Source organism: Cnephaeus nilssonii, assembly GCF_951640355.1.
Source record: "Cnephaeus nilssonii genome assembly, chromosome: 19".
NCBI lineage: Eukaryota > Metazoa > Chordata > Mammalia > Chiroptera > Vespertilionidae > Cnephaeus > Cnephaeus nilssonii.
The window spans coordinates 3,213,173-3,224,072 of NC_137090.1; the positions used below are offsets into that span (position 1 = coordinate 3,213,173).

The following is a 10,900-nucleotide window of genomic DNA, read 5'->3' on the forward strand; positions in this document are numbered from 1 at the left end:
ACTGAGGCAAAGAGATGAAGCTTCTTCGGGGTCAGGAGGGTCCAGGGGCTCTCTCACCTTGGACCCCACCTGGCTGCCCTGTCGGGGGGCGGGGGGGGGAGCAGTGTTTCTCAGGCATACTCACACCCCTTCTTAGCACACCTCAAGATGCTTGGGTCTGGGGAAGAAGAGTACTTACAGCTTAACAAAAAGCGGCCATTTCTGGAAACAGCCTGTGTGGACTAGAAGGCAGGAGAGGTCTGAGCTCTGAGGCCTGGGCCCAGACGGGGGCTTTTGCCACAGACTTGGATCAGCAATGAACTGCCCCTGAGCCGACTGGTGTGGGTGCTGGGAACCGCCCGGCCCTCCACGGCCTGGGAGCAGCCCTAAGGATGTGTTTTTATAAAATTTGCAAAAGTTGGCCATTTAAGCCGGAATCCGCTAAGCCTGCTATCTCTCTCCACTCCGACTTCCTCCTTATCACATTTCCCCTCCGGTCGGGAGACCTCAGTGTGGCCACAGCACTGTGTATTCAGGATTGTGTCTGTTAGTTTAGACCCTGAGAAATACGATAGCTACTAAAAAGGGCTCCTGGTGGGTAACTGGGCTCCAAAAAAATAAAATAAAATAAAATAAAATAAAATAAAATAAAATAATAAAATAAAATAAATAAAATAAAATAAAATAAAATAATAAAAAATAAAATAAATAAAATAAAATAAAATAAAATAAATAAATAAAATAAAATAAAATAAAATATAAAATATAAAATAAAATAAAATAAAATAAAATAAAATAAAATAAAATAAAATAAAATAAAATAAAATAAAATAAAGAGCCTAGCAGCCATTTCTCTACAGCAGGGCCTCTCACGCAAACTGCGCTTTGGGAAGAAGCCAGCACTGAGCTGTCTGCCTGCAAGGAGCTTCTGCCAGAGGAGCCAGCCCGTGTAGAGGGGCTCCTGGGACCCTGTTTCTACTAGTGGGACTGAGGCTCCCCCAGCCAATTGGAGCTGCACAGCTACAGCCCATCTTCATCACTGACCAATCAGAGCGGCTCCATTCTGACCAATCAGGACAGCGCCTGTTGGGCCACCGTTGGGAGCTGGTGCACCAAAAGGTTGCTTGTCAGAAAGAGGCCTCGGATGGGTGTGAGGCTCTTCTCCCTTCCTCTGTCTCTAAAAATCAATACACTGTTCTTTTTAAAAAGAAAAAGAAAAGGCCCTGACGGGGTGGCTCAGTTGGTTGGGCGCCGTCCCATGCCCCTTTGATTCCTGCTCAGGGCACATGCCCGGGTTTGGGGTTTGGTCCCTGGTAGGGGGCGTGCAGAGAGCAGCAGATGGATGTCTCAGACTCACATCAGTGTTTCTTTCTCTCTTCTCTCTCTCTCTCTCTCTCTCTCTCTCTCTCTCTCTCAAAATAAAAATAAAAAATCTTTTTTAAAAAACCCACAAAAAACAAAACACAACTGTTGGGATTTGGTGTCCTCATTTGCATGAGAATGGACCAATCAGGGACCAGGGGCGGGGACTTCTGTCTCTATAAGCCTGGTCCCCTGCGGCTGTGAGAACACTTTCCCTTTCCACCAAAGACGGCATTCTCTGGCTAGAACTGAAACACTGAAGGTGCCAGAGCAGACCAGCACAGACCAGGGCAGGGCTCGTGCAGGAGGCAACCAATCAATGTGTTTCTCTCACGTCAATATTTCTCTCTGTCGTTCCCTCTCTCTTCCACGCTCTCTCTCTAAAACTCAATGGAAAAATATCCTTTGGTGAAAAAAAAATATATATATCCTCTGGTGAGGACTAAAAAAGAAAAAAGTTAAATTAAGTAGGTGGACCCCAAGACTGGCCACCACGTGCCAGGAAATCAGCTGTTTGTCTGGAATGAAACTCTGAGCCCTTAGGATGAATGATGCACCAGCACCTCCACGCGGGGGTGAGATGCTCACATTCCCCCTTAAAAGTCCCCCTCGAGGTGGGGGAGTTGACTAACTACAGGTGCCCAGTAGGGCCACCCAATGCTAAGTCACAAGCTAAAACAAATCAGCCCTATTTTGTAAGCTGCTAGCCCCACATTGTGCCTAATTTCTTTTTCTTTTTCTTTTTTTTTCTAATTTCATTCAGCCTGGTTAAAATCATCCAGCCAGAACGCTGCGGGGACCGGCTGGACCACAAAGCCAGAACATTCTAGAGGGAGCAGTGCCACCTGGAGGCCAGTTGTGGTGAAGGCGGCAATGAGGTGGGACACGGGACAGTGAATTTGGTGGGGAGAACACGGAGATTCTCACCGCCCACCTGTTGGGGTCTGGGTTGCTTTTTTTAAAAAAAATTGTTTTGTTTGTTTTTTGCTTTTTTTATTGATTTCAGAGAGGAAGGGAGAGGGAGAGAGAAACAGCAATGATGAGAGAGTACCATTGATGGGCTCCAGCACGCCACCTACTGGGGATCCAGCCCACAACCGGGGCATGGGCCATGAACAGGAATTCAGCTGTGACCTCCTGGTTCTCAGGTCAAGGCTCAACCACTGAGCCACGCTGGCCGGGCTAGGGTCTGGGTTTGATGTCATGAAGGGAAAGTTTTTCTTGACGCTTCTCTGCCAGCTACCCAGCCCACCACGTCCTGCAACAGAGACTGGGTCTTGCACTCATCTATGTATATGGCTCAGTGACTATCCAAGTCGGATGTAAAGTCATCTAGTAAGTGCTCCATAATGTTGAGGGAGTGAAGATGCCTTGTAAGGTGACTGTTCTGCGCTCCACACACCAGATTTAGATTACAGCTCCCATTCTGTGTGTCCAGTGCTTTTTTTTTTTTTTTTAATATATTTTCATTTATTTCAGAAAGGAAGGGAGAGGGAGAGAGAGAGAGAAACAATGATGAGAATCACTGATCAGCTGTCTCCCGCATGCCCCCCACTGGGGACCGAGCCTGCCACCCGGGCATGTGCCCCCAACCAGAATCGAATCCGGACTCTTAAGTCCACAGGCCAAGGCTCTATCCACTGAGCAAAATCAGCTAGGGATGTCCAGTGTTTGTTTTTTTTTTGTTTTTTTTTTTAATTAATTTCCCCTGTGATGCGCCCAACTATTCATTCCACAAGGTGGGGAGTACACAGGAGGATTAGTTAGGCAAGGTAGTGAATCATCCAGGCCTATGGTCTGGAAGACTACAAGTTCCAGAATGCATCCTTCATTAGTATACAGAGAGTCTGAGGGAGCATTGCCTTCTGGGAATTGTAGTCTTCAAGTTGTTTGTGATGCAGGCGAAACTAGGCGGAAGGGGGAGAGAGTGTAAACTCTTGACCACGTGACATTCGAGATCAGGTGGTTGGGCCAGCCTCCGTCTAAGAGCTGTGATTGGCTGGCTCTATTACTAACGACGCCACTAGGGGCGGGCCGAGTGGAGCGCAAGCGCACTGCGTTGCTAGTCTTGGGACCTCTTTCCAAGAGACTATGGCGCTCAACAAGAATCACTCGGAGGGCGGCGGAGTGATCGTCAACAACACCGAGAGGTGAAAACGCTGCACAAGATGCGGGAGGCCCGAAGGGAGGGCGACAGGAGTGTGGGCGGTGGGCGCTGGGCAAAAATATCGGCGAAGAGGGGAGATGGATGGGCTGCGGTGTAGGGGGGGGGGGGGGTAACGGCTGGGGGCGGGGCCGGAGGAAGGTGGGTGGGTCGCGGGGGAGGGGCCGGGTTCCACGATCTGCTTGGGATGGGGGTGGGGCGGCTGACGGGGACGAAGTTTAAGGAAGCCAGTGGGGCCGAGGGGGTAGCTCTGGAGTCCCTGTCCCAGAAAATGGGACTTTTAAGTGATGGGAAGAGCCTCCGACAAAAATAATTGCCGTTTATTGGGCGTTTACTAGGTTACTACGCATCAGGCACTGCCCTTCTACCTTATTGAATACGTAAATCCTGTGGGGCAGATACTATTATTATACACATTTTACATGTAGGGAATCTAGCGGGGGAGGGGGTGCACAGAGAGGTCAAGTAACTTGCCCGAGATCACAGAGCTGTAACAGAGGTGGAATTCCAGGAAAGGAATCTTGACTCCAAAATCAATAGGTGAAACTTCCAGTATGTTCCAGAACTGCTCAGACGAGAAACAGGCCCGAGCTGAGATTAGATAGATATCGTTTGTCAAGCGCCTAACACATTTCCTGCCCCGGTGCCGTTTTTTGCCTCTCTTCCTCTTGCATCCCTGTTGGCTTCGGTCATTCCCCAAAGCAGAGGTCTCCCAACTTGAAGATTCTTTCTACCAACCCCCTCCCCCAGCGTCTGGGCTGCTTGGATGGCCCCTCTCTCCTTGCGCCTTGGGCCTTGAGCATCAGACCAGCCCGCCCTGGTTGAGCTGTGCTGAGCCCCAAGCTCTTGGTCAAGGCAGAAGGAGCTTAGGAGGAGCCTGAGTCCCCAGAGGAGATTTGGTGGATCAGAGCCTGGAGCCGGCTCAGGGCAGCACCCAGCCCCGGAGCCGCCTCCGGGAATGCTGGATGAGTCAGAGCGCCCTCACCTAAGAGTGCTGACTCTCCATCTTACCTGCTCCTGGTAACGACCTCTGCCAGGCCATCCTGTTCCTGGTAACGACCTCTTTTCTCTGAACTGTACTTCCCTTTTTCAGTACCAGTCCTTCCCGCTTACCCTCCCCAGCGAAGGAAGTTGTAATATTTGGGAGGAGGAAGAAGACAAATGGAACCACGTGAACTCAGACCAACTTTGTTATCTTATAATCGGAGAAACCTCACGTGGCTCCCAGTTTGTAGTCTCCGTGCTCGAGCCAGTCCCTGGCCTGACAAACACTTTTGATGCCATGTGGTAACATCGCCCGGGACTGTTCTTCCCCTCTCAGTGAGCGTTTTTCTGGGACAAGCCGTGTCCGCTCTGTGGGGCCTCCTGCCTGGCGTCGGGCTCAGTGCTGCTAAACAGTGGCGTGCCTTGTTTCAGAAAACGCCTCATCCTGAAAACAGAATGTGTGCACAGTCTTTGGCGTTTAAATTCGTGCTCAAAATTTCAAGTGTAAAATAGTCCTCCTCACTCTTCAGGTCATGAACCCCTTGAGAGTGATGAAAGCTATAGGTTTTCCCAGGAAAAATGCAGGTGCAGGATCACCTCTGGGGTTTCAGGGACTGACATCCCTGCAGACCCAGCTTACGAGCCCCAGGTTTGAAGGAACCCCGAAGTCGGCCGTTTTGTAATGTGTAATCATGTCTTAGAATGTTTATGAGTTAGGATTAAAAAACAAACCAACAACATCCTAACCCCGTGGTCGGCAAACTGCAGCTCTCGAGCCACATGCGGCTCTTTGGCCCCTTGAGTGTGGCTCTTCCACAAAATACCACGGCCTGGGCGAGTCTATTTTGAAGAAGTGGCATTAGAAGAGTTTAAAAAATTTGGCTCTCAAAAGAAATTTCAATCGTTGTCCTGTTGACATTTGGCTCTGTTGACTAATGAGTTTGCTGACCACTGGCCTAACTGGTTTGGCTCAGTGGATAGAGGGTCAGCCGGCGGACTGAGGAGTCCCAGGTTTGATTCCGGTCAAGGGCACATGCCGGGGTGGCGGGCTCAATCCCCAGTTGGGGGCATGCAGGAGGCGGCTGATCAATGATTCTCTCTCATTGATGTTTCTAATACTCTCTCCCTCTCCCTTCCTCTCTGAAATCAATAAAAATATATGAAAAAAAAAAAAAACAACGAAAATGGAACACCTATCATAAGGACTCCGAAGGAGATAGGCGTGACCTCAGATAACCGCAGCCCGGCGGCTCCTCTGCCGCTGGCCCCTCCGGCGGGTGGTGGGGCTGGGAAATTCCGTAGAACCCCACTCGCTCGGCTCTCCCATGGCCATGGGAATGGTTTCCTTGCAGCCGTGTTGAAACTTCAAGAGACGACATGCCAGGTCCCTGCTTTCCAGGAGGGTCCGGTCCCTGGGTGACGGATCGGGGCTGCAGACTGTCTCATCAGACCCTCTCTTTTCCCATCGCAGCATCCTCATGTCCTATGAGCATGTGGAACTTACGTTCAATGACATGAAGAATGTGCCGGAGGCCTTCAAAGGGACCAAGAAAGGCACCGTTTACCTTACCCCTTACCGGGTGAGTCGCCCCTTGCAGTGGTTGGTTTGGAGGCGTGGCTCCTGCAGGCTGATGGGAGTCTTGGGGCAGCCTCAGTCTTGTGCGTCCAGTGGCCTCTGGACCACGTGATGTTAGTTCCTCACTCCGGAGCTGCTCTGCCACGTGCTTCTGGGTCCTAGAACCACCAGCTGTTTGTGCAGCCGAACTGAGCACCGGGCAGTGAACCTGCACGTCCCAGCGCTGCCGCTGCGTAAGCTCCGTGTTCTGGAGGCAGCTGCTGGGGTGCCCTGGCCTGGGGCGGAGAGGCGGCTGTTATTTCGATTTCTGTCGGCGTAGCCTCCAGGCCTTTGCACATCAGAGTGATCAATATGGTAACCAGGATGCAGTAGCATGACCACAGCCTCCGGACCGGGCGAGACCCGGCACAGCCCTGCAGAGCGAGGAATGCCAGTGCACAGTGGCCTTGCCTGAGAGCCACCCGGGCGGCAGGGACTTCCAGAGAAATACCAGCGGGCGTCCTGGGAAAGGCCCTGGGGTGGCCCACGAGTCAGGCTTGCCTGGCTGGGGAGGATCGCATCCTCGTGTTCACCCCCAGGATTGAGCAGCAAAAGGGGAGGCTCCACGCCCATGTCGGGTGGGTCAGGTGGCATCTTCGGTCACTGGAGCTGTGGGTTTGAAACAGATGGTTCTGCAAGCGCGGGTGTGAGACTTGCTGTCTGGGCAGTGAGTCTGGGGAGGGGTCCCTCAGCCCCCCTTTGGGCTCCATCGCCCTCGCCACGCCTTCGTTCTTGGTTCTGCAAAGCTCAGGCCAGACCTCCCTCCGGACTCCCCCTGCCTTGCCCCTGCCTCTGCCCCAGCTTTGCAGGCCCTGTCACTTCCGCACCACCTCCGCCGCCTCCTCCGCCGTCTAAGTGACAGCAGTCTGCTCACGTGCTGCCTGTGAGTGGCACGGTTTTCTGGCGACTGCAGCCTGGCCTCTCCCTGTGAAAGGCGCTCTCCAGGAGGGGCTGGTGCCGGCGGGGCGCTCTGCCTGCTGGGCCCTGGCTCGGGCTGCCCGCCCCGCACTGGCGTGGACTCGCCCACACAGGAAGCGATGGCCGGGGCGGCGGTCTGGCTGGTGATGGTTCTCGTCTTCTCTCGCTGCAGGTCATCTTTCTGTCCAAGGGGAAGGATGCCATGCGGTCCTTCATGATGCCCTTCTACCTGATGAAGGACTGTGAGATCAAGCAGCCCGTGTTCGGTGCAAACTACATCAAGGGGACGGTGAAGGCTGAGGCAGGAGGTGGGTGCCTCGGGGGGTGGGGAGGAGCTTAGGGACATCCGTGGGGCTTCCAGAGGGGATGCCTTGGGGATGGCCTCTTTGGTCCCTTCCCGTCCCAGCTTGTCCTCTTCCGGCTCCGAGTTAGCTCCCAGCACCCAGCCCCGGGCGCCAGCTGTTCAGCGGAGGGAGGTGGGTGTTGGTTGACCAGAATGGGAAGTGCTGGCTGGAAGGTGGCAGCGCACACCACCTTGGCAGAGAGGGACGCGGCGGAGTGACTGAGCTGAGTGGAAGCGCTGTGACCGGGCGTGTGGAAGGGCCTCTCCCTGGAGCCCGAGGGGCCCTGCTTGGCGCCCTTGACCTCTGCCCAGCCCCCGGCCCTCCCCCGGCCCCGGGAGCCTCCGTTGTCACTGGGGCTCACAGGTGCCCTTTGGCGGGAGCCAGGCCAGAGGGTCCGGAGTCCATCCTTAGGCCCCTCAGGGTGAGGTCAGCTCTGAACTTGAACGTCAGTGGTTGCTGACGGTGCCTGCTCCTGGGAAGGGGCTTATTGGGGTGGGAGGCCCTAGTGCAGAGCCTCAGTGCTGAGCGGGAGGACAGGTTTGTCCCGAGAAGGCGGAGGCCCGGTTGCAAAGGGCTCGCGCCGGAGGCGGAGGCCCGGTCCATCCCATCGAGGCTGCGGACCAGCCCTTCCCTCCGCCGCGGGGCGTGGCCGGCGGAGGGGACCGCGGTCTCGGCGTGACGGTGTCCTCCTGACGTGGCTGCGCTGTCGTCCTCAGGTGGCTGGGAAGGCTCTGCCTCATACAAGCTGACCTTCACGGCAGGGGGCGCCATCGAGTTCGGGCAGCGCATGCTGCAGGTGGCCTCGCAAGGTATCGGCTCTCAAACCCGGGCGAGGACAGTGAAGTGTGTTTGTTCGTTGGGTTTGCTTACCTTTGGTTTGGTTTTTAAATACTCCAGGGCTAAGCCCGGCCTGGGCTGCCCAGGCTGGGCGTGGGGTGGTGCCTGTGATTGGCACCACCCTGCCCTGCCCCTGAAGGCTGGCTTCTGCCTGGCGCAGGGTTGGACACTCGGCCGAAGCTGTTTGGCCTCATGAAATCCAAACGCCCTACAATTAAGCTGCTTGGGGGGTTGTGACCAGAACCCTCAGACAGCCACTTGAAGTCCCCAGGAGCTGTGTGCACAGGCGTCCTCACCTAGTCCAGCCTCACCAGCCCCAGCCCTGAGCCTCCCTCCCCTCTCCCTCTCTCTCCCTCTTCCCCTGTTCTTGACCTCCCCACTCTGACCTCTGTCCCCATCCTGACCCCTCGCCGTGTTCTGACCAAGGTCAACTCAAGTGTGGGGGGAGCGGATGGCGTGGGATAAGGCACGTTGCTGTGCACATCCTGGGACCCTGAGCGCCCCTCCCAGGGGTGGGCCCTCTCCCAGCCCCGAGGCTGAGCTCACTTCTCTCCCTGTCCTTACAGCCTCCCGAGGCGAAGCCCCCCCTGGAGCCTATGGGTACTCCTACCTGCCCAGCGGGCCCTATGTCTTCCCCCCGCCCGTCGCCAATGGAATGTACCCCTGCCCTCCCGGCTACCCCTACCCACCGCCCCCACCTGGTGAGTGTGTCCTTTGCTGCCCGCCCCTCACCCTCCCACTAACCAGCCCCACCCAGGCCAGGGCGGTGTAGAGGGGAGATGCTGTGGGACCGGCTCCAGGACTAATGGGGGGCTGGCTGCTCACTGGGTCCCTGTCCCTCTCTTGCCGAGCAGAGTTCTATCCAGGACCTCCCATGATGGACGGGGCCATGGGATACGTGCAGCCCCCACCACCGCCCTACCCGGGGCCCATGGAACCGCCGGTCAGCGGCCCCGAGGTCCCCTCCACTCCTGCAGGTGAGGCCCCGGCTGCCCGCCGTCCTGGGGAACCAGCCCCGGCCCAGGGCTGCACGAAGGGCCTCGGAACGGTGGGGGCTGGCTGGGAGCCCCGTGGTGACTGCCCTGGCCCCGCAGTGGGGGGCCCAGGATGAGGAGCTGGTCATGTGCCCGGGTCCAGGCAGGTCTCCCTCTGCCTCGGCCTCTCAGCTGCTCAGCTCCGAGCAGATGGTTCCGGGCCACCTGGCGGGGTGGTGCCCGGAAGGGAGGACTGGGGGGGACAGTGGCGGGGGGGGGACAGTGGCGGGGGGGGCCCTAAGGAAAAGCCAGGGCTGTGCTGTGGACAGCTGGGTCCTAGCGCCCTGCCCTGAGCAGCGCGGCCACTGGGCTGAGAGCACCCCCAGCCCCGGGGCGGCTGGAGAGGGGAGGCTCATCCCCGGTGTTGGCCTTCACAGCCGAAGCCAAGGCCGCAGAAGCAGCTGCCAGCGCCTACTACAACCCGGACAACCCGCACACCGTCTACATGCCCACGGTGGGTGCGGGACGGAGCAGGGCGGCCACAGGTGGCTGGGACTTAGGGGTGGGGAGACCTTGGCCGGGTTCGAACCTTCTAATTGACCTTTCCTTCCTCCCTCACAGAACCAGCCTCCGCCCCCTCCCTACTACCCCCCGGAGGATAAGAAGACCCAGTAGACCCCCCCGCCTCCTGCCTCTCATCACTCATCCTCGCTCCTTCCCTCCCCTTGGGGCCGGGGCTGGGGTGGGGTGCTGGGGAGGCCTTGTTCTTCCTCCAGGTCTGACTATAAAACACTTGCCAGGAACGGGCGTCGATGAAAAGGAGGGGCCCCTGACTGGGAGCTGCACCCCCAGCTCCCCACACCATCCCGGGCCCACACGTGCCCAGCGCACTTCCTCGCAGCATCCGGGGCCCTCCTCGGGGTGCGGGGGTCCCCCAGTTCCTGTCTTGCTCTAGTAGCTTCTGCCCACGGAGGGACTCTCTGGCCACCTCCTCTGCCGCAGTCCAGCTCCCTCGTTTGGCGGCCACGTTGTCCTCAGCCTCCGGTCCTCCCGAGGGCCGCAGCCCTGCCCACATTCCCTGCCCGCGGCCTGGGCCTGGCCACGGAGGCCCCTCCGCCCGACCGTCCGCTCACATTCCGCCCCCAGCACCTCCGGCCGTCACCCTGCCTCCCCCGTGTGCGGAGCTTTAACATGAGCTTCCAGGGGGCGACATTCCGGCCGGGCACCGAGGCTCCTGTTTCTGGGGTTGGCTTCCCTCGGCCCCTTTCCCGTCCAGAGGGGCTCCCGGGACTGGAGAACGCATGTGCGTCCCAGCATGCCACTGCTGGGTGGGCTGGAACAGGCCGCTGCCCCCGGGCCTGCCTGGGTGCGCGCTGACCCGACGGCCCCACGCCCCTCGCCGGCCCTCTTCCCCTTAGGCTTCCACCCGGTTGGTGACGTGCCCCGTGCACTCAGACTTGCCCCCCTGCTCCTGGACTGCCGTGAAGTGAGATGGTTATGTAAAGAGAATGCCCTATTTATTTGACAAAACAATTCCAGTTAATATATTAATGTGAAATAAACCCTGTTTGCACCTTGATTTGTTTGCTGAAAATGTGAAGCAGTAAAAGTGAAGTAACTGGACCGTGTCTGGCTCTGTGTGACCGAGGTGGCCCTGGGGAGGAGAGCCGTCAGTCCGGCTCCGAGGCCTGGGGGGCGGGGGAGTGTGCCCTCCTGTGGGAGT

The 10,900-nt window shown here is 57.0% G+C and overlaps 1 protein-coding gene across 1 annotated transcript; it reads left to right on the plus strand.

Moving 5' to 3' along the window:
• Positions 1-3,379: 3,379 nt before the first annotated feature.
• On the plus strand, positions 3,380-10,800 carry WBP2 (WW domain binding protein 2). Its single transcript, XM_079796836.1, has 8 exons — positions 3,380-3,491; positions 5,961-6,069; positions 7,195-7,330; positions 8,083-8,175; positions 8,770-8,904; positions 9,058-9,180; positions 9,615-9,691; positions 9,799-10,800. The coding sequence occupies exons 1-8, from the start codon at positions 3,433-3,435 to the stop codon at positions 9,850-9,852; spliced, it is 786 nt and encodes a 261-aa protein (XP_079652962.1). The 5' UTR covers positions 3,380-3,432; the 3' UTR covers positions 9,853-10,800.
• Positions 10,801-10,900: the final 100 nt, after the last annotated feature.

Bases quoted from the DNA above. Each gene is read 5' to 3' on its own strand.
- WBP2 (XM_079796836.1), top strand. From the start codon at position 3,433: ATGGCGCTCAACAAGAATCACTCGGAGGGCGGCGGAGTGATCGTCAAC. The intron at 6,070-7,194 runs GTGAGTCGCCCC...CTCTCGCTGCAG, and splicing joins TTTACCTTACCCCTTACCGG to GTCATCTTTCTGTCCAAGGG. The intron at 8,176-8,769 runs GTATCGGCTCTC...CTGTCCTTACAG, and splicing joins GCTGCAGGTGGCCTCGCAAG to CCTCCCGAGGCGAAGCCCCC.